General features: G+C 37.5%; 2 protein-coding genes and 1 long non-coding RNA gene across 3 annotated transcripts in view; all 3 read left to right on the top strand.

Annotated features, from left to right (window-relative positions):
• The window catches only part of LOC122974477 (GTPase IMAP family member 8-like), a 41,506-nt gene extending 19,583 nt beyond the window's left edge, over positions 1–21,923 (top strand). The window contains exons 7-8 of the mRNA XM_044342511.1: positions 1,151–1,542; positions 21,316–21,923. Of these exons, the coding sequence (XP_044198446.1) occupies positions 1,151–1,542; positions 21,316–21,804 (881 nt within the window). The 3' untranslated portion in view covers positions 21,805–21,923. The remainder of the gene's footprint in view (positions 1–1,150; positions 1,543–21,315) is intronic.
• Positions 21,924–23,247: 1,324 nt separating this feature from the next.
• LOC122973958 lies at positions 23,248–24,897 on the top strand. The gene is made up of 3 exons (XR_006400181.1): positions 23,248–23,281; positions 23,893–23,894; positions 24,774–24,897. It is a non-coding gene; the product is annotated as an uncharacterized LOC122973958 (long non-coding RNA).
• Positions 24,898–25,873: 976 nt separating this feature from the next.
• Positions 25,874–27,707, top strand: part of LOC122973946 (GTPase IMAP family member 7-like) — a 38,266-nt gene continuing 36,432 nt past the window's right edge. Inside the window, exon 1 of the mRNA XM_044341765.1 lies at positions 25,874–25,941. Coding sequence (XP_044197700.1) covers positions 25,935–25,941 — 7 coding nt within the window. The 5' untranslated portion in view covers positions 25,874–25,934. The remainder of the gene's footprint in view (positions 25,942–27,707) is intronic.

Raw genomic sequence — 27,707 nt, 5'->3', positions numbered from 1 at the left:
CCACAATTTTACTTGTGCAGTCTTCTACAGTTGTTGTACAAGTCAGACGTTTCCATCATATATATCTAAGTTAAAATATGAGTACTGTATACTATATAAGAGGTAAAATTTTCCCTTTTTTTCTTTAAATTTCAGAATGATCCCTTAACTGTGTATCATTTTGTGTGGCATTAACATTTAAAATAACATACAAGGTGAAATTATTTCTTATGTATTGTGTTCCTGAACAGAAATCTATAAATATTAATACATATGGAAACTACAAAACATTGTAATGTACTTGCATGAAAACAAGCCAGGAAACAAGTCAGACAAAAATAATGCAAGTCAGAGCAAGAGAAAAGCTTCTCAGTGAGGACGTCTTGTGGATCTGAAGAGTTTTCTGATCACAACTCTGTTTTTGACAACATGGAAGGTAAGTTGAGTTTATTTATTTCAGCTATTATGTTAACAATGATGACTAAACTTTAGGCCAAATACTTCCATTTAAAACTAAATTCCTCCAATGAAAGAAACTCACAATTTCCAGCTTTATCAAAACTGATATAAAATGCTTTGAGCATCCATTCCTTCTCTGTGAGACTGTAAAAAATGTTTTTAGATGCTACTTTAAACCTTATTGTTAAATATCATGTGCTCTCCTTGTGAGATCTGGCTTGTTAGTTTATTAGTTTTAAGGAGGGAGGGAGTACAATAGTACAAGTACAATAAAAACTACATTTCAATGCCATTATTTTTCTTTTAAATATTTTTCAACATTTCTTCTTCCTTTTAGTTTCCTTTTCTCCCCTAACTTTCTATATCCCAGACAGTTAAGAAGTTCCTAATGTCAGTTTACTCAGGTCTCTTACAGATGAATTTATTATCAAACACAATAAAAATAGGAAACTGTGAATTTCACAGTAAACATCTACAAATTGACCATTACTCCAGAGTATTATAACTCAACATTAGCTTTACTTTCTAAATATTTGAGTTGATGTTTGATGTTTAACATGATAATGTTATTTATTGGTCTTTATAGAGTTATAAAGCATTCAAACTCAGCCAAAATGTAACAGTTGTAATAATTATTGTAGTAAAATCAATGAATGTGAAAACCACTTAGACAAGTTACCTGCTTTACTGATAGAAAGTAATTCTCTTTTAGGGTTGAACACAATTAGGATTGTCCTACTGGGGAAAACTGGAGCTGGGAAGAGCAGCCTGGCTAACACCATATTCGGAGAGGCCAAATTCAAAATAAACAATTTTAATGACTTGAAATCGCATTTTTGTGAAGCAGAAACCAAATCTGTCAATGGAAGAAGCATCACTTTGATCGACACTCCTGGTTTCTTTGACCCAGGCAGGTCTGAGGAGGACATGAAGCCTGAGATGGTGAGGTGTATCACTGAGTGCGCTCCTGGGCCTCATGCTTTTCTTATTGTGCTTAAAGTGGAGAAATTCACCGAGCAGGAGAAAGCTGTCATCACAAAAATGTGTGAATATTTCTCTGAAGATGCTTTCAAATATGCTGCAGTTGTCTTAACCCAGGGTGACCAGCTCCCAATCAGTGAAAGTGAGCATATGAGTGATCTGGTGAAGAAGTGCGGCGGCTGGTGCCACGTTGTTGATAATAAATACTGGAAGATCAAACAGCAGGATGAATACAGGAGCAACCAGTTCCAGGTGGCAGAGCTGCTCAACACCATAGAAGAGATAGTGATGGAAAACAATGAAGGCTACTACACCAATGAAATGCTGCAAACAGTGGAGAGAGAAATACAGAAAGAGGAAGAGCACATCAGACAGTCATCAGGAAACATGACACAGGAAGAGATCAGACAGCAGGCTAAAAGCAGAGTCCTTGAAAAGCATTTGAACAATGCACCACGGACATGGATTAGAGGTTTTGTGGGTTTGGCAGTCATTGCTGGATTATTTGCAACTGTCTCAGCTGTGTTGATCAAGTCAAAATTTGTGAATGTATTAACCGAGGTATACCACTATTTGATGAACAAGTAATAGCAACACCACTAGCAACAGTGGTAGAAGAACAAATAGCCGAGACAGCAAGCGTGTCTCCACCAGTCAGTGCAATAGAAAAGGTAGTTGAGGTAGCAATTACACCAGTGGAGGCAATACAGAAGACATTTGATGCTGTCTTGAACAAACTTTATGATTTGTATGAAAGAACATACAATCCTTGGAACAAATTTGAATGAACATTGAAGCAGAATCCACACAGAGTAAATAAGAAGTTAATCTAGCAGTAATCAATGTTTTAATCTATTTAACTAAGCATCACATCAGGTTCCTCCTCAACCTGTTTCTCTGGAAGTTGTCATTCATGCATTCATCACAGTACATCCTGTCTTATCTTCTGTAATGTCTTGTTTACTGTAAGCAAACAGGGCATGTTTTGATCTAAAATCTGAAAGTGGTTGTTGGACTCTACATGACTTTGTGGTGTTTTATGATGATGATTTATAATTTATAATGGCAGTCTATGGGACGAACCCTTCAACTGAGTTGGAACCTTGGTCACTTTGACACTCAACTGCTCGGAAGTCCCTTATCGTAGAGATGCCATTCAAACTGTAAAAAGTTCACAAAACTTTGAACTTTCAAAGTTATCAGATTGTTTAGTGATATCTTTTGTGGTTTTTCAGCAATTTAAGTCCAAAGTAAGGGGTTTTGAAGACTTTTTCAGGTCTCACCACTGTGTCATGTGATCAGGCACAGTGGAGAGCACAGATAATTTTAGACCGGAAATGTTTTTCTAAACTGCTGTCACTCCCACAATTTTAACTCCTCAAGCACGTCTTGCCTCAGTATGTTGCCACAAGCCTCCCCTCTCTCACGATGTAAATACATTTCACATAGGACTTAAAGTTTTTGAGATCTGAACCTTAATTGATAGAGAGTCCCTGTCATGTTCTCATTGACTGCAATACAGTCTGCAGGATGTGTGTCTCCTCATTGCAGTTTCTTAAACTTACAGATTCTCTCTTCCTTCAAACACTTTTTACACATATCATTCATTCTCATGTTAAACAAGTCTTGCCTTCACTAATGATGTACAAATCTCTGGGCTTCAAGCTCTAGTTTGAGACAAATACATTTTCATCATCAAATTTTTTTTTTCTTTCATTACTGGGAATGTCTGTTGGCTCAGTGGTTTAGAACACTGTTTTCATGATCAGCTACCCCTTAGATGACAAGGTTTTGTGTTCAATACCCGCTCTCTGCAGTGCTCCTCATAATATTGCTGTCATGTACAAAGTTGCTTTCCATCTCTATCAAGTACCATAAGTCAATTCCTCTCTAGCTCACTTTAACATTATTATCTAAAGTATGGATTGCTATTATTGTTAAATGCATCTTTTCCAGTTTGAGTAGTCTAGTGGTTTAAGCTCCTGTCACTTCTTTTTTGATCCAAAGTTTGTGAGTTCGAGCCCCTCTTAGGGCAGAGCTCAGTAGAGTTGAAGGATGAATTGACAGACTAAATAGCAGAATCTGGCCTGGCATTGCTGTGTGACATGTTAGCTCAGTGCATAGCATGTCTGTTTTACAAACATGGGGATTTTAATCTTGCTAGATTTTTCAATAGTGTTCAGCTTCCAGTTATGCAATCTAAATTCACTTTCAGCAATCACACGCAATTTCTATAGAAAGTGCAGTTTCTAGTTAATAATGTGATCAACTGAGAGTTGTTGTAAATGATGAATCATAAATTCATCATGAATTAAAAGGTATTTTTATTTTCCCTGATACATTTTATCTGAAATGATTATGAAGTGACAATGGTTGTTTGGATGTGATCCCTCCATAATTTTCATTTAATTTTCAGTTTGTTTGCTTGCATATAAATGTATAATTTAACAATAAATCAGCAAATTCTTCATATGTTTTCTAGTGTCTTATTTTTTTTATTTTACTCATTTACAAAACCAGCATCTTTGGAAAGTTGTTTAAAGCTGCAGGTAACAGGAGCACTGTTAGGAGCTTTCTTTGGTGGGGCAATGAAATTAATGAATGAAACAGGACCAAACATAGCATTATTTGTAGGAGTAGCAATAGGAATAGCAGCAGGAATCACAGCAGGAGCAACAACATCTGTTACATCTGCAGCTGACAAACATCAGGAGTAATAAAAGGTCTAATACATAAATACATTTTTTTCTCATAAGAACACATCATTTTTTGTTGAGAATGAACAATATGGCAGATGAAGGGTAAATGCTTGTTTCTGAGCTATTCTTGCTCAGAGCTAATTAATAATGTGATCAACTGAGAGTTATATCATCATAAATTCATCATGAATCAAAAGGTATTTTTATTTTTCCTGATACATTTTATCTGAAATGATTATGAAGTGACAATGGGTGTTTAGATGTGATCCCTCCATAATTTTCATTTAATTTTCAGTTTGTTTGCTTGCATATAAATGTACAATTTAACAATAAATCAGCAAATTCTTCATATGTTTTCAAGTGTCTTATATTTTTTATTTTAATCATTTACATTCATCCCATCAGCTGAGTGGCTCACAAAGAAGAAAAACAGATGCATTTAATCAGTGTTATTTTAATAATTAATTAATCTAAACACACAATATGTAATTTCAGCCGATAGGGATCTCTCAATCAAAACAATAACAAAAGACAGAGTTTGATGATGGTTGAAGTAGCGTGGGATCATGGGAGTTGTTGTCTTCATTGTCTTCAAGCTCAAAATATTTATGACCATTATTTGATTCCATACACTACCATCATCTTATCACAGTCCAAAACTGATCAGTGGCGGTGATCAACTTCCTGCTTTACCGCACTGACCTGGCCTACACCGCCAGGCTACTGTTTGTCACTGTCTAGGAAGAAAGGGAATGAAGGAGGGAGACATATTGAGTGATGAAGAACAGAAAAAAAGAGGCTAAGAGCTTGAGTGGCTTTGTATTTTTGACAAAATAGATATGAATCTTTCTCTTTGGTGTCTAATTATACAGTGTGATAGTGAAATGAGATGTCCTGTTGAAACAAGGAAAGCTCAAATGGCTCGCTTGCAGTATGTATGTGCATGTTTGAGTTTAAAATAAATGCCTAGATATCTGCAATGACAGTATTTAACCTCCAATGTGAGTTGTTATGTCATAAAAGATCAGAAGATGAAATATTGTACATGATGGTGTGGAAAAATCAAAGTTGGCATGTAATGCTGTTAGAATCCAATGAAGTCAAAGACACTGGAACGCAGGAGAAACGTATTTACTGTATCTGAGACACACAGAAACTCTTCAGTTACTGATGTGGAAGCTTCGTTTGCAGTACATGGACACTTTGATTTCATCACAACCTAAAACAAAGATTTCTTCATTGTCCTTCTTATTATATTTTGTTTATAAGGTTTTGGAAAAATACTTTGTTCTTTTGTCTTGATAACAAAGTATCAGTATAGAAAGATTTGACAGAATGTAATCTGAGCAAATAAAGTTTTTAGTTAAACCAATAAATATTTTATTTGAAAGCACATGTGATTTGTGACTTCATAATGTAGTTAAAAAGACAATAACAACATGCTATTGTTGCTCCATCTATCGCCGTTATGGAAACATAACAGCAGATTCAGGCAACTGTCATTCTGTACTTTTTCTTTACTGACATTGTGCACTGTGAGATAAGGTTCTTTTATCCATCAGACCCCCAAACAATAATGTCACATGCAGACATTTAACTACAAGTTTTACTTTCAAACCTTATACCTAAATTATCCTGAGAATGTTCCCTTCAACTACACATAAAAACAACCTATTACTATTAACATTTGGATACAATCAAAATGTCATTAAGTGGAAGCTTTGCCTGGTTTGACTTTCTGAAAAAAAGAGAAGCCACAGCAATAGCAGGACAATAGTACAACAACTCTCACTGTGATGTGATGTGCTGGGGTCAGTGGTTCTTCCAGTTATGGAACAGTCCATTAATCTGTAGTGCACGGAGGGAGTAGCACATTTACAATGATTGCTTTAAAAAAAAAAGTCATTTCTGGTTATAATTAGTTAGAATAGCAACATGATTTTATATGTTTCATATCTAAACATCATAATAAATCTATAGCTGTTTGGATCCCTTTTAGTTCGGTGCTCCAGACAGTTTCTACTTGTCTTACCTTAAGTCTGCCCCACAATGCACCTGATAAATAAGTGTAAAAGAGAAACCTACTCACACAGGCAGTCTCATCATTTTAATTGTCACTCTGCAGTTGCTCTTTTCGACAACATGAGCGGTGAGTTAATTATTTTCACTTATGATATTTTGTTTGCTCTGAGCACAACACAGTTGTCTCATGAAGAATTTTAAACTGCAGTCATTTTTGTTTTAATCAAAAGTTTTGACTGTGTATACAGTTTTAACACCTGAGATGCATCACTATGCATTTAAAAAATGTATCTGTGAACAGCTTAAACCTCACAGCTGTTTACAAAATTACACAATAAATCTGATTTGATTGTTGAGAAATGATCAGTTTTTATGTACAAGATGTTCTTCATTTTTAAACATGTTTCATTGTTTAATCATAAAAGATATTTCATATTCATAACTTATACAATCGATAATTCTTTAAATCTATCTTGTAAAATGTATCAATTATTAAAATGTACTGCATCTTAAAATCTAGTAAAAATATAAATATTTTCAACACAATATGTCTAAATTTGAGAAAATGTCAGAGTAAAGAATTTGAGGTGTAAATATATAAAAACTCTCCTTCTGGAAAAGAAGCATACCAATGTCTCTGCTTGGTCCTCTAATGTGATCAATGCAAATGTATCTTGGGGAGGATTTTCCCATCTGTTGCCCTTATTTACCCACAATTTCTGCTGAAACAAAAAAAAAATAATATTTCACAACATCCAGCATAAAAGAAATTACATAAAAATTTCTACAAATACAGTGCTAGTGTACTTGTTAACTTCAGCTACTTTTCACATGTGGATAAAAACATTCAAACCAAAATCAAGGATTCTACATGACCTCATTTACCAGTTATGACTGCAACCTAATTTAGTGTGTGCTGTCCCTCTTTATTGTGATTTTTACTGTGTGCATAAAGAATTGTCTTGCTAGGAAAAACTGGAGCTGGGAAAAGCAGTGCACTAAAAATCTTATTCAGAGAGGAAGATAAAGATAGGATAAGATATCGTCAAGATAAACCATGATCCAAACTCTGGAACAAGTCAATGTGCAAAAGAAACCAGATCTGTCAATGGAAGAAACATCACTTTGATCGACACTCCTGGTTTCTTTGACCTAGACATGTCGGAGGAGGAGCTGAGGAATGAGATGGTGAGGCGTATCATAGAGTGCGCTCCTGGGCCTCACGTTTTTCTCATTTTACTTAAAGTTGAGAGATTCACGATGCATGAGAACCAGGTTATTGACAAAATACGAAAGACTTTTTCGGAGGAGGCTTTCAAATATGCTGCAGTTGTCTTCACGCATGGTGACCAGCTCCCTGAAGGAATGAAAATTGAGGAGTCCAACAGAACAAAGTTCTGAGTGATGTGGTGAAGAAGTGTGGCGGCCGATGCCACGTCATTGATAATAAACACTGGAAGAACAACAATCAGGATGAATATAGGAGCAACCAGTTCCAGGTGGCAGAGCTACTCAAAACCATAGACAAGACAGTGGAGGAAAACAACGGAGACTGCTACACCACCACCAGACTGCTATCTGTACTGTTCTGTCCAGAAATTAAGAACATGAAGCTTCACTGTACATTCAGACAAACTAATGTGGCAGCTACAATTCATCTGTGACTCCAAAATGTAAATATAGATAGAATAGAATTTGCATTTTTTTTTCTAATATGTATTTTACATACCATAAATGAAGATGCTGCAAATACATAAGTATTTAGAAATGATTGTTTCATGTTGTTTCTCACACAAAGTCAAACTTTGTGTCATATTTAGATACATGATGGAACATAGTTTGTGTCTGATGTGGATACATTAAACTGTGGACTCTTTCAGTCTATGGTATGAAGTCACTTACACCATCATCTTTCACCCAGTAAAGAAGTGAAACAGGCACCATAAATGAGGTGAATGAATGTGGTCTGAGTGATCGGATCTCAATGCCTCCTCAATGCGTCTTGGGTGCATTCACACCTGTACTTAGAGCTGTCCACTTGTGATTGGATCACCCAAGATGGATGTTAATGCAAGGTGCAAACAGGGCCTTACTTGTTACTCGCTCTCGGAAGCGAACCAGTGTGTGTGTGTGTGTGTGAGTCCGTCAGTGAGATCCAGCACGGGTCCTCTGGTGTGTGGTACTGGCGGTGTTGTCCTTATTTCCTTGAGGCTGACGGCAGCTGGTTTCTCGGTGGGGCAGCAAAGAAACTCAGGATGGTCGACTCAGTTGGTAGATAACAGGGCGTAGAAGTTATCCACGTCTATGTGAAGAAAATCCTGTCTTCCTTCCGCAGGCAAAGTGAGAGTGCTGGGTTGCAAACAGCTCCAAAAGAAAAGGGGGGCAAGCACATATGCACAATTCACCTCCATTGGTAATCTGACTGACAGAAAAAGCGGACCTTCTCTTAGTGCAGACACACTGGAAAGGGACGAGACTTATTTCCATATCAGCTGCCAATCAGAGATGAGAGCCTGAGGCTTGCTGCTGAGTTCACACTTAGGTGCGAACTTGCAAAGCATCAGGGGAAATGGAGTCTGAGGGCGGCATTTCGGTGCTGCTTCTTTGTTTCAGGGAACAAAGGAAAGAGGAGGCCTCGTAGCCAGGCCTCAGATTTTGCATGTAGGCCTGCCTTCGTCTGACCCCATGGTTGAGGCCCAACATAGATCTCATAGATAGATAGATAGATAGATATAACTTTATTGATCCCCGAAGGGAAATTCAAATTGTCAAGAGCTCATCAAAATCAAATATAAAAAAACAAAAAACTATTCAGTCAATTCAAGATGAATTGCTTATTGCTGTGGGGACGAAGGATCTCCTGAAATGCTCCATTCTGCAGCACAATGAGAGCAGCCGACTGCTACAGCTACTCCTCTGTTGCTCCAGGAGGCTGTGGAGAGGGTGTCTGCTATTGTCCATTATAGCTTTCAGTTTGTTCAGTGTGCCTCTCTCCACCACAGATCTTAGCGGGTCCAATCTCTTGCAGCACTGAGCCCGCTTTTTTGACCAGCTTGCCTAATTGCTTGGTGTTCTTGTCTGTAAGGCTGCCTACCCAGCACACTGCAGAAAAAAAGAGTGCACTGGCCACCACCGTGTGGTAGAACATGGTCATCATTTCCACACACACATCAAAGGACCTCAGCGTCCGCAGGAAGAACAGGTGGCTCTCCCCCTTCCTGTAGAGGGCGTCGCTGTTAGAGGACCAGTCCAGCTTGTCATCCACAAGGACCCCTAGATATTTGTAGGTGTGTACCACTTTAATGTCCACCCCACAGATTTTCACTGGCTCCAGAGGGGGCTTAGACCTACGGAAATCCACGATCATTTCCTTTGTTTTTGAGGTGTTCAGTTGAAGGTGGTTTTTTCGACTCCTGCCACTGAAGGCTGTTATCAGATTCCTGTATTTGGATTCCTGTCCGTTCCTGATACACGCTACAATAGCAGTGTCATTCGAGTATTTCTGGATGTGGCAGGACTCAGAGTTGTATTTGAAGTCTGAGGTATACAATGTGAACAGGAATGGAGCCAGTACAGTCCCCTGTGGAGCCCCCGAGCAGCTCATTACCATCCCAGAAACACAGTCCCCCAACCTGACAAACTGTGGCCGTTTTGTCAGGTAATCAGTGATCCAGGAAACAAAGGAGGGATCAACTCCCATCTCTCTGAGCTTGTCTTTGAGTATGATGGGTTGGATGGAGTTGAATGCACTTGAAAAATCAAAGAACATGATTCTTACATAAGTGCCTGATTCCTCCAGATGAGAGAGGGCACGGTCGAGCTTGTAAAGGACAGCATCATACAGTCCAATGTGTTCTTTGTATGCAAACTGCAGGGGATAGGGTTTGTCTTTGACCTCAAGCCTCAGTAGGTGTAGAAGCGGATGCTCCAGGGTTTTCATGATGTGCGACGTAAGGGCCACTGGTCTGTAGTCATTTAGTTCAGCCAGACATTTTATTTTTGGTACCGGTACAATACAAGATGTTTTCCACAAAGCCGGGACCCGCCTCAAATGTAGACTCAGGTTGAAGATCTTCTGGAGAGGTTGACACAATTGGGCAGCACAGTCTTTAAGTAGCCTTGGACACACACCATCTGGGCCAGCAGCCTTCCCAGAGCAAAGTCTCCCGAGCTCCAACTTCACCCCCATCTCAGTGACAGACAAGGGTGGAGGCACAGGTGTGACAACTGGAGTAGCTGCAGCAGTAGAGATGGACACATGTGTAGGTGGAGGAGAAGGAGGAGCTGTGGTAGAGAAACACACATGTGGAGGAGAAGAAGGAGCCGCGGGTGAGATGCATCCATATGGAAAAGAAGGAGCAGCAGTGGAAGTGGGTGTGGCCAACTGGTTAAGTTCATTGGCTCTGTCCACATCACCCACTATTGGCTGTCTTTTCTTTTTGTTGTAGCCAGAGATGGTGTTGATTCCTCTCCACAACTCCCGGATGTTCCTGTGTTGTAAATTTCTTTCAATTTTCTTTTTGTATTCCACCTTTGCCATCTTCAATCTCCTCTTCAACTCATGTTGCACCTGTGTGAGCTGTTCTTTGTCACCGTCTCTAAAAGCTTCTTTTTTCTGGTTGAGGATTGCTTTTATGTCACTTGTGATCCAGGGTTTGTTATTGGGGAAACATCGTACAGTCTTTGTAGGTATGACTGTATCTCTGCAGAAGTTGATATACTCAGTAAAACAATCAACCTGAATGTCAATGTCCATACTGTTCCCATCTGTTTCTAGTAGCACATTCCAATCTGTGCATTCAAAGCAGTTCCTTAGAGCCTCACTAGCCTCAGGTGTCCATTTCCTGACTGTGAGGGTAGTTGTAGGCTGACTCAGCATACAGGGCTTGTAGCAGGTCTGCAGAAAAACCAGGTTGTGATCTGCCCGGACCAGTGGTGGTAAGGCAGTACCTCTGTAAGCTTCTTTGACATCGGCATATAGCAGATCAAGTGTTTTACTTTCTCTGGTAGGACAATTAACAAACTGTATAAATCCAGTCAGGTGGGAAGACAGTTTAACATGGTTGAAATCTCCAGATATTAATACAAGTGCCTCAGGATGTTTAGTCTGTATCCTGGCAACAGTTTCATGGAGAACTTCACATGGAACTTCATTAGTTGTCTTGGGAGGAATGTGCACAAGTAGTGTTATGATATGACTGAATTCTCTTGGTACATAGTATGGTGTCATACTAACTGCCAATAATTCAATATCTGGACAGCGCATCTTCTCCCTAACAGCAATATGCGAAGGATTACACCATCTCTGATTCACAAATAAAGCCAGTCCTCCTCCTTTCTTCTTTCCACTAGCTTTAGTGTCTCTGTCCATCCGTATGAGAGTGAAACCAGGTAGTCCCACACAGGAATCAGAGATGTTTTGATTCAACCAGGTTTCAGTAAAACACATGCTGCACTTATAGTATACTTTCTGAGTCTTCACCAATATCTCCAGCTCATCACTTTTGTTGGGCAGAGAGTTGACATTTCCCATAATGACCGATGGCAGAAAGGGCTTATACCTCCATTTCCTGGCCTTCACCTTTGCACCAGCACGGCAACCACGAAAAAACCTCTTTATCTCAGGTATAAGAGGGTGGTATCCTCCAGATTTGCTCCGCCTCAACGAAAGAAGCTCTTCCCTGGAAACTCTTCTCCCCACAGAAACATCCATCAGCAACCAACAAAAAACAACAAAAACACAAAAAAATAAAGCAAAATTCAGCAAAAACTGAGAGCTTTGCTCTAGACTTTGCTGCTTGTTGACGCGCATGTTCTAGAATGATGTGTGAACTACGTCACTTAAGAAATGCTGATATGATACGTATTTTGGAAATGTTGATATGATACGTTTTGTTTAAATGTTAATATGATGTGTATTGTTGAAATATTAATATGCTATGTATTACACGTGTTGAAACGTAGATACTCAAAGTTTCTGTGGTTTGCAGAAATGTACAATGCCAGTGTTTTATTCTGGCAACCAGGCTGTGTATGTTTACATAAACACAGAGTCTTCCTCATGAGTTGGCGCCTCCACAAAATGTGCATCTAGAGAGAAAACCGACGAGACTCGCCTACAACAGCGGGATCTGTGTGCGGCTATAACAGCATGTAATAGGCGGGACAAGTTGTCCCCACCAGCCAATCAGACACCTGCGGTCAGGAGGCGCACATAATAATAAACAAGAAAACAAGTTGTTTTCTGGTTTTGGTTTAATTTCTATTCCAATCTGAAGACAAAATCGGGAAAAGCACATCAATTTCTGCTTTTTTAATTCAAACAAACAGAAAAACAAAATAATGCATTGTTTATTTGTTTATCCCATGGATGTATAAAGAGAACTGGATACAGCGTCGGAGGTAGGGCCCTGTTCATTCCTATGAAAGTTGCTTAGTGGCGCATGAAGCAAAAAAATTCGATTTCCCAGTATGCAAGTACCCGGATCTTCCGCATTGTGCGGCCCATAGAGCATGCGCACTAGTGACTTTCGCTGGCTGAGTTGGCTACTTCCGGTTTAGCCGTCCGGCTAACTTGAATGGGGATAAAACAATTCAATCATGCAGCTCTTCTAGGCTTTTGAAATGTGATCAGACTGAACGGATTTAATTCTGATAGTGAGACAAGTCATTTCATGAGGGTTGTGACACTCAGAAAAATTTATCCGCTGATTTACTGACGTCTCTTTCACAATGTAAGTCTATGGGGAAAAAGTGTTTTTGGGCCAGCATGCATCACGTGACGTTGTAATTACACGGTTTGGCCGCTATGTCAAATTTGCTTCAAAGCCTGGCGTCCTTCCTGTATCCAGTTCTCTTTATACATCCATGGTTTATGCACATGGGCAGATCCAGGGGCGGGGCCAGACTGGCACTGGCCACAGCTGAAATCTCATTGGCCCCTGAACTGCTCCTGTCCTGTCACTTGTCGCCTGACTCTCTTTTTGTAACTACAGTGATGCTTCGTTTACGTCATGTGGGGGGAGGTAATAATGGGAAAGATTCCCATGTTTATGACTGGGATGCGGCTTGGATGTTAATGAGAATCGTAAGTGGGAACTGGTAATTCCGATATGACCTGAATATCAGAGGCGGGAAACTGGTTATTCCGATGTGAGTTGAACGCACCATGAGACTGCACGGAGAGCTGAAGCGCACAATAGCGCGCAGAGTTTCATCCTCCACAGAAACCCTATAGTAAATGAACATTCCACACATTAGTTTGTGTTAACGTGTGAAAGAGCGTTTACTTGCTTCAGTTACTGAACTTAGGTTTATTGAACATTAGGCATTAGGTGGAAGATAACGTTTTGTTGGAGTAGATGATACACTTGTTAGGCTAATGTAAGTGCAACAAAACCTTCGCGAGTAGAAAGTCAATAAGTGCTTCATCAAACCACCTGTTTTACACAACGAAAGCTGTCTGTATGTAGCCTAACTGTGTATCAAAGTTGTAAATTTAGCTACTGGCTGAGACAAACCAGTACCTCCTCTCTCTCTCTACCAGCGGTACCTGCATGCAGTGCGTCACATCAGCAGCGGAGGACAGAGGACTGGATGAAGGACTGCCAGCGCAGAGAGCAGCTGCGCAAACTCCCGCAAAAATCGAGAGTGTTTGCAGGTATGTACAGTTGCTATATATTTTATATATATATATATATATATATATATATATATATATATATATATATTTCAAGCATTGAGTCTTTTCTTTAAAACTTCTATTGTAGTGACCAGAATATAAATTAGATTATAAATTACTTCTGGATCAAAATTTATGTAATTACTGTTTGTGTATGTCATGATGACAGTCAGGTTATGGAAAATGAGGTGCATTCACATTTGAGTAAGAGTTAAATAAGTCTTATTTCATTTGCTTCTTTACAGATGTTTCCCAGTGTAGAGCAGAGGGTCCTGTGCAGCCGTCAAAGAATTATTCTGCTTCCCTGGGACCTTATGGTATGTATATATTTTCATCCTGCAAATATTGTTAATGGAACTTTAATAAACTACATATTAACAATTATTTTCTAAGCTTTTTGGAAGTACACAATGTGTCTGAACAAGGCACAATTTGCATTTTATATTCAAAGTAAGGGCTCGACATTAACTTTTTGAGGCACTTGTCCTTCAGACAAGTAAATTTACCTCTCACTTGTCCAGGCACAAAAGTCACAATAGGTGAAAATGACAATAATTCATTTTTTTCATTTAATTTTTCATTTGATCCTTGCAAAGCACTTTGTAAAATCTGTTTCAATATGAGCTCTAAAGATTAACCATTGATCATCCTTCTGACGTGTAATGATGATGAGTGACAGTGTTTCCCCTTGGATTCCTTTTGGGGGGGGGGCTACTAGTATTGTTAATGAACTATTAATGAAAAATGTTAATATAGTTGTTGTGTAGTGTTAGTTCCTGTATTCAAAGATCTGTAAGTCCTTTAATAGCAGGTTTTAATCTTGTGCTTTGACTTTTGTCCTTTAGTGTACATTTGGATAACAGATTGTGCTTTTAAAAATATTTATCAGAACATAAATTCATCTAGATACAGGTGACAAGTGAAGTCAGACCAGTTTTTTCTGCCTCATGCTTTGAATGTATTTATGTCTCTCCATCACCTGATGCCTGGGCTGCTTCTATGTGTTTCTCTTTCCTCCTTAAACTCTCTCTTTAAATCTTGAATCAGTTCTTTACCTTCTCTTTGTTTTTCAACACCAACACCATTACATCCTGCAATTCTTCCTCACTTCTGTCTCCTCTCTCCTGACTCCTTCACTCACTCTGAAAATGTAAAAAGCTCTCCTTTAAAAAGTCTGACAGAGCATGAAGCAGAACTTTAACTTGTATGGTGTTAATTACAGTAAATGTGGACAAACGACACACAGAGGGAATGTATCAGCAGTCGAGTTATCCAAACTATCAGCTACATTAATATTACTGTAATGTAACACAGCAGCACCTGATAAACCGGACGGTAAAAAAAAAACCACTAATGTCAATTTAAAAAACTTTACAAGCTCCACTGAAGAGTTTTTGCTAGTTATTACTTAGTTGTATTTTGTCTAACAGATTATTATTTGATGCTGCACATGTCAATTAATGTCATATATCATCCTCTCAACTCTGATTCATTCATATGTCTCATGAAACGGCCCCAATCTGCCTGCTAGCTTCAGTATGGAGGGTTTGTTTGTTTTAAACACCTGCGTAGCACGGGTGGGCAGTAGTTTGTTGGTCCGTGTAACAGCTGTCTCCGTGTCTCATAAAAGGATACAGTGTTCGGAAAAACAAAATGAGTGCTCCTAGAAGCTACAACAGAAACTGCAGTAGGAAGCCAGTCTGAGCCACTAACAGCTGTAAAGTGATGAAAGTGCATAAACACTGTTTCTGAATTTAAAATTTGGCTAAAAAGCATTCACGGGTGTTTAGTCTCCACTACAGCCTTGATTACAACATACCATAATACAGTGTATGCGACATACATACAGTATGAACACGTGCGAGCCTATCACACTCCTGCTATCCTGCTACTATAAGTTACATTTGTTTTTAGTTGTTTCTTTCAGGAGGGGTGGGGGTCAGGCAATGGTAGGGGAAACACTACACATACCATGAATGTATGACTCTTAAATTGTCCGATGGGGCGAGTGAATTTCTCTTCCACTTGTCCTATGAAAAAATCCACTTGTCCAAGACAAGTGTTAATGTCGAGCCCTGAATGATGTGTGTCTTTGATCAAAGCTATAGAGCCAACAGCAAACAAGGAATGACTGGTTAAATATACATCTTACTGAATAAGGAATTGTGCATGGATGTAGGACATGTACTTGGCCCCTCTGTGTAAAATGTGGCCCCTTTATGGCCCCCGATTCAGAAAAATCCTAGATCTGCCCCTGGTTTATCCTGTTATCAAACAAATTGAACAAAGCTTTGTAGGAAGGGTACACCGACCCTATTGGGTGTTGACAATGTTCTTGTCACTGAACTTCACTATTTGCATGAGCCCAGACTAAAGACTTCTGATAATATTAAACATGTTTGATTTTATCAAATCAAATCTCTGACAGCTCAGACTGAGTTTTTTGACCACCTTACACCAAATGATTGAGATGAGGGGAGCGGGCCTCAACTCAAGCAAAACTCTCATGATTTGTTCCAACAGTGGAAATTTGTCTGCAACAGCGAAATTGTTTGAAAAGTTGTTTGGTATAATGCCGGCAACATAGCAGTCCTTAAGTCTGATCAAATTCCTGATTTACAAGTGCTTTATTAGTCTTCTCTGGCAGACTAGTGTTGATCACTGCTTGTTATGTGAAAATTGAAGCGGCAAGGATACTGAATATACAGCTACAGTTTTCATAAATGCTGACAAATATCATAAATCTATATATTTTAAAGTCTGACCATGTGCTACAGAGAAATAAAGCCAAAAATAATGACAAGCTTGCTTTTATATTTGTATGTAAATTTTAAAAGGGAACCACTGTCTATAATTGTATTATTGAATCTCTGAGCACAAAATTACCTTGGTGAATGAAAAGCAACGTTCAGAGTTTACTTTCAAAAGTAGTTTAAACATGACTCAAGTCCACACCTCTAAAAGAGGTGCAGCCCTCACTGAAACTGCAATATTGACAAATCATACAAAGTGAATAACAAAGCCATGAAACATAATTAGATAAATTACTTTATATTCTTACATAAATCTATTGATTTGCTCAGTTCTGCCATCAGCAAACCAAACAATTTTCAGTTAGTTAAATATGATTTAACATTTTGTTCAGTAGCACAATGGTCAAAACTCTCCCAGAACCCAAATAGCACTGTGAGGAGGCAGCAAGACACAAATGTACATGACTGATTATGATACATTATTCTCTTCTAGTGACAAGGAGGATTGTCCTGCTTGGAAGAAATGGAGCTGGGAAAAGTAGCCTAGCTAACACAATATTTGGAGAGAATGTGTTCATAGTCGGCCATATTTCTAACTCTGAAACAAGAGAATGTCAAGCAGAAACCAGATCTGTTAATGGAAGAAGCATCACGTTGATTGACACTCCTGGTTTCTTTAACACAGACATGTCTGAAGAGAACGTGAAACCTGAGATAGTGAGGTGTATCACTGAGTGTGCTCCTGGGCCTCATGCTTTTCTCATTTTGCTTAGAGTGGAGAAATTCACACAGCATGAGAAAGCTGTCATCAGGAAAATATGTGAATATTTCTCTGAAGAAGCTTTCAAATATGCTGCAATTGTCTTCACTCATGGTGACCAGCTCCTTGAAAGGATGACAATTGAGGAGTTTGTTCAACAGAATCAAGGTCTGAGGGATCTGGTGAAGAAGTGCGGCGGCCGGTGCCACATTGTTGATAATAAGTATTGGAACAACCGACCTAATGAATACAGGAGCAACCAGTTCCAGGTGGCAAAGCTACTCAACACAATAGACAACATAGTGATGGAAAACAATGGAGGCTACTACACCAATGAGACGCTGCAGATAGTGTACAGCATGATTATCAAGCATGAAAGGAGTTGTAATGTTTTTTAATTAGTTGATATTACCAGAGGAGCAGTAGTAGGAGGTTTTATAGAACATTGTGAAGCTGATAAAGCAGACTCAGTAGGAGAGGCAGCAGACAACACAGTAAAGTCTGTTTGTGACAAATCTCTACAAACACTTAAAAAAAATACAAAACAGCAAAAAGCATAAGTAAAGTGAGGAGAAAGGTCCACTTTTGATAGACAAGTGAAATAAATTGACTGTTATATTGTTCTTGTTACTATACTATTATATATAGTGCTTTTATTCAAATGCTTTACAATTTGCCTCTCATTAATCCATTCCTATTGTATGGGAACTATATTGCTCCTAAAATTCTGACATCTACTAAATAGGCTTTAGTCACATACAGTATGTGTCCATCTTGGATCAAAACAAGGCAAAGCAGGGAAACAAATGCAGAAGTTAGTTTCTGTTTCACTTGACACTCCTTGTGAACAATATCTTACTGTAGTTTATCTTCTTTTGCCAGATATTCTTACAAAAACACAGCAAACATTTGACTTTTAAAAGTATTCTATCAAATGTTTTTAATATCTGTCAATGACTTTGATTTATTATTTCAAAATGTTGCTCTTTGAAACTAGATGTATATAAGAGTTCTTGAGAGAATCTTTAAGATTTTCATGAGCATAAATCTCTTGGTAACAAATGTTTTAAAGCTGTTTGTTATTCTAATTGTGCTTCAACTTTTTGTTAATGATACAGGGAAAATGTTTTGTTTATGCAATAAATTCTTATTGTTATTATATAACCTCTTATTTTGTTGTTGTTTTTTTCAAAATGAAATTCTAATAGCTGAACAATGAAACAATTCAACAATAAAATTGATTATTAAGAATTGTTTCAGGTGTCTCTTTCCTCATAAAACCATGATCCAAATCACAGAATAAAAACTGATGTTGAGCCACCAACAGTGACACAGACCACAGCTTAAATTTGCTATTTGATAATAATAAACAAATAAATAACAACAGCTCATTCAAGCTTTAATATTCAGTCAGTTTATTCATCAACAGCAACATTTTATTGTTTGTTTGTGAAAATCAAACTGTCAAACAAAAGTATACTTCATACACCTTATACCTCACACACAGATCTAAAATTGTAATTGGTCCTCACAAAGATAAAAATCCTCACACATACTCTAACACACAGGTACAGACAGAGACAGAGAGCACACACCCATAAACTTGCTGCTATCAATAGGTTCATAGGTCACACAGGGAGAGAGAAAACACAATGATTGAGCAAAGCACTGACATTTTACCAGAATAAACAATATAAAAATAACTGCAGGATCTAAGTTAAAAAAAATCAAAAAACAAATTACTAATATGTTTATGACTTTCAGGGCCAAAGAATCACATCTTGAATCAAAGAAATTTACTAAAACAAACAATAACAAAACAACTATAGGAACTAAGTAAAAACAGAAAAAAATCCCAGTGTTTTATCAAGTTAATGTCACTAATGGAAGAAACAAAAGACAGAGTTCAGTTATATTAACCAGTTATATTTAGTGATATAATGGTAACTGAATCCGCCAACCACTCTCGAGCGAGCAGGTGAAAGTGTTACGTGCCGGAGGGCAGTGATGGTAGTTGTGCACTCGGGGATAACAGTCACGCGCTGCTTCGGAGTCTGCGCGAGCTCAGCGCATGGTTTTCTCCTCACAGGCTACAGTATTTCTCACACGAGCAGAGATATTCCGCGCGCGACTGCTGTTAAAGCGCAAAAATAATGGGTGTCTGGGTGTCTGAGTTTTACGCACGACTCCTCTACATCCGCACGCGTGGATCTCATTAATGCCATAATACAATATGTGTTCATAACCTGCAGCCAGGAAACAAGTCAGATAGGTAGAAAAAAATAGTGCCAGAGGCAAGTCGGAGCAAGAGAACAAGAGAAAAGACTCTCGGTGAGGACATCTCACAGATCTGAAGAATTTTCTGAATTGAACTCTGTTTTTGACAACATGGAAGGTAAATTGAGTTTATTTATTTCAGCTATTATGTTAACAATGAGGACTAAACTTTAGGCCAAATACTTCCATTTAAAACTAAATTTATCAAATGAAAGAAATTCACAATTCCCAGCTGATCCATTGATCCATTCCTGCTCTGTGAACTGATTATAAAGGTTTTTGAAAAAATATTAAAATGATTATTTATTATATGTCACTATTGATAAAAAACAGCTCTGATGGATTTCCATTTTATCTAATCAAGATTTAACACAGCGGGGTTGTTAAATATCATGTATTGTCCTTGTGGGACTTTGCTTGTTAGTTAGTTTTCATTTTAAGGAGGGAGGGGTAATCCAATATAAACTACATTTCAATGCTATTTATTTTTCTTTTAAATATTTTCCAACTTTATTTGTACAATATTTTTTTGTTTTTCTTCTTCCTCTTCTTAATTTTTTTTTTCGTCACTAACTTTCTATATCCTTATTTAAAGTTTCTATGACACGTGACAGTATCCATCAGATAATTCCCAGAATTATTAGAGTGAAGAGGTTCCTAATATCAGTTTTATTATTACCTTCATTAAACTCGAAAATCATTGAAAGCTGACCCTCATTACAGTCATGTCGATGTTAATTAAAACAAGTATATAGATGATAAAAGATACAAGATATAAAACAAATCAGTGAGTGAAACTCGATCATTAGACTGAGTATGATGTGATCCAGAGGACCAATCAAGCATAGTTGTGATCTAAGATTGTAGCTTCACAATAAGGGCCTTGTAGATAAATAAGTATATATGCTTATCACGTCTCTCAGACAGAGAAGACCACCCAATTTTTTCATACGAAATACAATGATGAATTTACTATCAAACACTTGAAAAATGGGAATCTGTGAATTTCACAGTACACATCTACAAATTGACCGTTACTCCAGGATAGTATAACTCAACATTAGCTTTACTGTTTTAAATATTTCAGTTGACGTTTGATGTTGAACTTAATTATGCAGTTGATTGGCTTGTTAGAGTCTTTATAGAGTTATAAAACATTTAAAGCAGAGCAGAGCTCCTACTTGTGTTTGAAATGTTTCTATAACTCAGCCAAAATGTAACAGGTGTAATAATTATTGTAGTAAAATCAATGAATGTGAAAACCACTTGGACAAGTTACCTGCTTTACTGATAGAAAGTAATTCTCTTTCAGGGTTGAACACAAGGAGGATTGTCCTACTGGGGAAAACTGGAGCTGGGAAGAGCAGCCTAGCTAACACCATATTCGGAGAGGCCACATTCAAAATAAACCATTTTAATGACTTGAAAACACATTTTTCTGAAGCAGAAACCAAATCTGTCAATGGAAGAAGCATGACTTTGATCGACACTCCTGGTTTCTTTGACCCAGGCAGGTCTGAGGAGGACATGAAGCCTGAGATGGTGAGGTGTATCACTGAGTGCGCTCCTGGGCCTCATGCTTTTCTCATTGTGCTTAAAGTGGAGAAATTCACCAAGCAGGAGAAAGCTGTCATCACAAAAATGTGTGAATATTTCTCTGAAGATGCTTTCAAATATGCTGCAGTTGTCTTAACCCAGGGTGACCAGCTCCCAGAAGGGATGAAGATTGAGGAGTTTGTCAATGAAAGTGAGCATATGAGTGATCTGGTGAAGAAGTGCGGCGGCCGGTGCCACGTTGTTGATAATAAATACTGGAAGAACAAACAGCAGGATGAATACAGGAGCAACCAGTTCCAGGTGGCAGAGCTACTCAACACCATAGAAGAGATAGTAATGGAAAACAATGGAGGCTACTACACCAATGAAATGCTGCAAACAGTGGAGAGAGAAATACAGAAAGAGGAAGAGTGCATCAGACTGTCATCAGGAAACATGACACAGGAAGAGATCAGACAGCAGGCTAAAAGCAGAGTCCTTGAGAAGCGTTTGAACAAAGCACCACGGACATGGATTAGAGGCTTTGTGCGTTTGGCGATCATTGCTGGATTATTTGCAACTGTCTCAGCTGTGTTGATCAAGTCAAAATTCGTGAAGGAATTAACAGAGGTATACCACTATTTGATGAACAAGTAGTAGCAACACCACTAGCAACAGTGGTAGAAGAACAAATAGCCGAGACAGCAAGAGTGTCTCCACCAGTCAGTGCAATAGAAAAGGTAGTTGAGGTAGCAATTACACCAGTGGAGGCAATACAGAAGACGTTTGATGATGTTTTGAACAAACTTTCTGATTAATACGATAGAACATACAATCCAACAAATTTGAATGAACATTGAAGCAGAATGAAATAAGAAGTTAGTCTAGCAGTAATTAATGTTTTAATCTATTTAACTAAGCATCACATCAGGTTCCTCCTCAACCTGTTTCTCTGGAAATTGTCATTTATGCATTCATTACTGTACATCCTGTCTTATCTTCTGTAATGTCTTGTTTACTGTAAACAAACAGGGCATGTTTTGATCTAAAATCTGAAAGTGGTTGTTGAGACATGATGATGATTTGCTTTTATTTCTGTTTGCTGCTCAATTATAAATTTATTATGCAACAATAAAAAAGGAAATGTCTAAATGATTGTAAGAAACACAAATAATGTATATTTTAGTTTTCTTTACACTGGACACAATATGCAGTGTCTCCCAGTCACAGTCTGTCAGCTGCAGAGTCAGTGTGTCATAATTATTTATTTAGTTAAGCATCACATCAGGTTTCACTTCAACCTGTTTCTTTGGAAATTGTCATTCATGCATTTATCACAGTACATCCTGTTTTTTCTTCCGTACGTTTTTTGCTGCGTTTCAACTGCTGCATACTTTATGCTATAAAAAACATTCAACTGTCAATCTGTGCAACTCATTCAGCAGATGTGTGCTTGTATTTTTCTGAAATGTAACATGTTTCAGCGATTTTATATAATTTTTTAAAACATTAAAATTTATAATGGCAGTCTATGGGACGAACCCTTCAACTGAGTTGGAACCTTGGTCACTTTGACACTCAACTGCTCGGAAGTCCCTTATCGTACAGATGCCATTCAAACTTTAAAAAGTTCACAAAACTTTGAACTTTCAAAGTTATCAGATTGTTTAGTGATATCTTTTGTAGTTTTTCAGCAATTTAAGCCCAAAGTAAGGGGTTTTGAAGACTTTTTCAGGTCTCACCAGTGTGTCATGTGATCAGGCACAGTGGAGAGCACAGATAGTTTTAGACCGGAAATGTTTTTTCTAAACTGCTGTCACTCCCACAATTTTAACTCCTCAAGCACATATCTTGCCTCAGTATGTTGCCACAAGCCTCCTCTCTCTCAAAATGTAAATACATTTCACATAGGACTTATAGTTTTTGAGATCTGAACCTTAATTGATAGAGAGTCCCTGTCATGTTCTCATTGACTGCAATACAGTCTGCAGGATGTGTGTCTCCTCTCACTCCGGTTTCTTAAACTTACAGATTCTCTCTTCCTTCAAACACTTTTTACACATATCATTCATTCTCATGTTAAACTAGTCTTGCTTTCACTAATGATGTACAAATCTCTGGGCTTCAAGCTCTAGTTTGAGACAAATACATTTTCATCATCAAAATGGAGATTTTTTTCCTTTCATTACTGGGAATGTCTGTTGGCTCAGTGGTTTAGAACACTGTTTTCATGATCAGCTACCCCTTAGATGACAAGGTTTTGTGTTCAATACCCGCTCTCTGCAGTGCTCCTCATAATATTGCTGTCATGTACAAAGTTGCTTTACATCTCTATCATGTACCATAAGTCAATTCCTCTCTAGCTCACTTTAACATTATTATCTAAAGTATGGATTGCTATTATTGTTAAATACATCTTTTCCAGTTTGAGTAGTCTAGTGGTTTAAGCTCCTGTCACTTCTTTTTTGATCCAAAGGTTGTGAGTTCGAGCCCCTCTTAGGGCAGAGCTCAGTAGAGTTGAAGGATGAATTGACAGACTAAATAGCAGAATCTGGCCTGGCATTGCTGTGTGACATGTTAGCTCAGTGCATAGCATGTCTGTCTTACAAACATGGGGATTTTAATCTTGCTAGATTTTTCAATAGTGTTCAGCTTCCAGTTATGCAATCTAAATTCACTTTCAGCAATCACACGCAATTTCTATAGAAATTGCATTTTCTAGTTAATAATGTGATCAACTGAGAGTTGTTGTAAATGATAACCATGAATCATAAATTCATCATGAATTAAAAGGTATTTTTATTTTCCCTGATACATTTTTATCTGAAATGATTATGAAGTGACAATGGGTGTTTGGATGTGATCCCTCCATAATTCTCATTTAATTTTCAGTTTGTTTGTTTGCATATAAATGTACAATTTAACAATAAATCAGCAAATTCTTCATATGTTTTCAAGTGTCTTATATTTTTAATTTAATCATTTACATTCATCCCATCAGCTGAGTGACTCACAAATAGGAAAAACAGATGCATTTAATTAGTGTTATTTTAATAATTAATTAATCTAAACACACAATATGTAATTTCAGCTGATAGGGGTCTCTCAATCAAAACAATAACAAAAAACAGAGTTTGATGATGGTTGAAGTAGCGTGGGATCATGGGAGTTGTTGTCTTCATTGTCTTCAAGCTCAAAATATTTATGACCATTATTTGATTCCATACGCTACCATAATCTCATCTCAGTCCAAAACTGATCAGTGGCGGTGATCAACTTCCTGCTTTACCTCGCTGACCTGGCCTACACCACCAGGCTACTGTCTGTCACTGTCTAGGAAGAAAGGGAATGAAGGAGGGAGACATATTGAGTGATGAAGAACAGAAAAAAGAGGCTAAGAGCTTGAGTGGCTTTGTATTTTTTACAAAATAGACATGAATCTTTCTCTTTGGTGTCTAATTATACAGTGTGATGGTGAAATGAGATGTCCTGTTGAAACAAGGAAAGCTCAAATGGCTTGCTTGCAGTATGTATGTGCATGTTTGAGTTTAAAATAAATGCCTAGATATCTGCAATGACAGTATTTAACCTCTAATGTGAGTTGTTATGTCATAAAAGATCAGAAGATGAAATATTTTACATGATGGTGTGGAAAAATCAAAGTTAGCATGTAATGCTGTTAGAATCCAATGAAGTCAAAGACACTGGAACGCAGGAGAAACGTATTTACTGTATCTGAGACACACAGAAACTCTTCAGTTACTGATGGGGAAGCTTCGTCACTTTGATTTCATCACAACCTAAAACATAGATTTCTTCAATGTCCTTTTTTTTAAAAATCTTTTGTTTATAACGTTTTGGAAAAAAATACTTAAAATACATTCTTTTGTCTTGATAACAAAGTTGTAACAGAATGTAATTTGAGCAAATACAGTTTTTAGTTAAACCAATAAATATTTAATTTGAAAGCACATGTGATTTGTGATTTCATAATGCAGTTAAAAGACAATAACAACATGCTATTGTTGCTCTATCTATCACCTTTATGGAAACATAACAGCAGTTATGTAGCAGATTCAGGCAACTGTCATTCTGTACTTTTTTTTCTTTACTGACATTGTGCACCGTGAGATAAGGTTCTCTAATCCATTAGACCCCCATACAATAATAACAAGTTTTACTTTCAAACCTTATACCTAAATTATCCCAAGAATGTTCCCTTCAATTACACATAAAACAACCTATTACTGTTAACATTTTGATACAATCAAAATGTTATTAAGTGGGAGCTTTGCCTGGTTTGACTTTCTGAAAATAAGAAAAAACAGCAACAGCAGCAGCAGCTGGTTAGTATTACGATCATTTAGGCACGTGTGCTGTAACCACGGACAGAAAGAGAGACTGCTTCTGTTGCGTCTTTTGGAATCCTTACTGTGATGTGCTGCAGTCACAGTGGTTCTTCCGGTTATGGAACAGTCCATTAATCTGTAGTGTACGGGGGAGTAGCACAATTAAAATGATTTCTTAAAAAAACAAACAAAAAAAGTTATTTCTGGCTGTAATGAGTTAGAATAGCAACATAATTTTATAGGGTTCGTATCTAAACATCATAATAAATTTATAGCTTTTAGGATCCCTTTTCATTTGGGGCTCAAGACAGTTTCCTACTTGCCTTACCTTAAGTCCGCCCCACACTGCGCCTGATAAATAAGTGTAAAAGAGAAACATAGTCACACAGGCAGTCTTGTCATCTTCATTGTCACTCTGCAGTTGCTCTTTTTGACAACATGGCCGGTGAGTTAATTCTTTTCACTTCTGATATTTTGTTTGCTCTGAGCACAAAAGTTAATCAAAAGTTTTGACTGTGTATACAGTTTTACCACCTGAGATGCATCACTATGCATTTAAAAAAAATGTATCTGTGAACAGTAGTGCTCTTAAACCTCACAACTGTTTACAAAATTCCACAATAGATCTGTTATGATTGTTGAGAAATTTGATGCACAAGATGTTCTTGCATTTTTTATTTTTTAATCATAAAAGATATTTTCGTAACACTTTATAATACAGCCCGCGTTTTACGGTGTAACTTCCCATCACTTACCATGTAATTTCCCGGAACTTACGGTGTAACTTCCTTGTATGAATACGTACATATAAAATACTTTCTGGTTCTTACTGGTACTTAAATGTAGGTACAGCGGAAGAAAACAAAACAATGAGAAACAAGGGAGTAACAATTGGTGTTTTAAAGTGTAACTTCACAACATTTACCATGTACCTTCCCGGAACTTACGGTGTAACTTCCTCGTATGAATCAGTATGTTACATGTGTATATGTGTACTAAAATCAAATGTTTTTGCTCATGGCAGTTATGACAATCATTTTTTTATCCATGTGTGTTTGACAGGCAAACTTCACCCACACTCAAGAGATTTATTATGCTGATGTCTTCTACTTCATTGTATGAAATTGAATAGAACAAGTCGAGAAATGGGTCTATACTTTTGAAAATTGGCTCCTAGCAGCCATGTTGGTCCAGCACTGCAGCAGCTCATAACAGGCAAACTTACCTCTCTCCAGTGCACAGCTATGAAAGGCTTGTATTGTCATCCGAGGATGAAAAAATAACAATACAGTAATGTAATAATATACATAGTATATCTTTAATTACACAATAAGGTATGCAGGAAGTTGTGAAAATGATTTTATTCTTTCATTACACATAAATCACAACATATGTGCTATTCTCCCAGTCTTACTCTGTAGGTACAGACTAGTTACCCTATAAGTACATGGTAACAACAGGGAGCGGGCTGTATTATGTTAGTAACTTAGCTGTTTGGTTCTGTTACCTTTCATGTAACAATCTAACAACATGCAACGTGTCATTAACAACACACCGGACCAACATTTTGAACAGACAATGAGAAAACATTATTGAACATGATTAAATAGAATATGATTCATTTATAACTTCTTAACTATATAAACTATTATACAATATAAATATTCTATATAAATTGTACTAAATAAAACTTAACAAAAACTATATATAAAATTATCTATAAAACTTAAACAAAATAACTCTTAACTAATTTACCTATCTTAACTAATCTATCAAAATGTAGTTATAAAATGATTAATTTTAGTTAAAAAAAAACCCAACAAAACAAGAGTCAGTTGTTCACTCTTTGCATTCACTAGCTTCAAATCACCTATTTATGACGTGCAACATTGTTTGTCTTATCGTAATGTGTTGCCTGCCTTATGGCAAAGTCTTAACAACTAAATTCATGTGTATTAGCATGCTAATCACGAGTTATGCTAATCGCTAATTAGCCACCATGCTAGGCGGACTTCGGCAAGAAGGTTGTACAAGTTACTTCTGTGGCCAGAATGTAAACTCACATGGTCCATGCTGTTTTAAATTAAATGCTGAAGGAATATGTTACCTTAGATGGCATGGTTTACTCTACTTTAGGGAGTAATGTCTGTTTTTTATTTAATATACAGTGAGTTATAGTTTGTACTATGTATTAAACCTAGAGCACAGTAC

Source organism: Thunnus albacares, chromosome 22 (genome assembly GCF_914725855.1).
Source record: "Thunnus albacares chromosome 22, fThuAlb1.1, whole genome shotgun sequence".
In the NCBI taxonomy this organism is placed as follows: domain Eukaryota; kingdom Metazoa; phylum Chordata; class Actinopteri; order Scombriformes; family Scombridae; genus Thunnus; species Thunnus albacares.
This window is presented reverse-complemented; position numbering and strand designations above follow the sequence as displayed.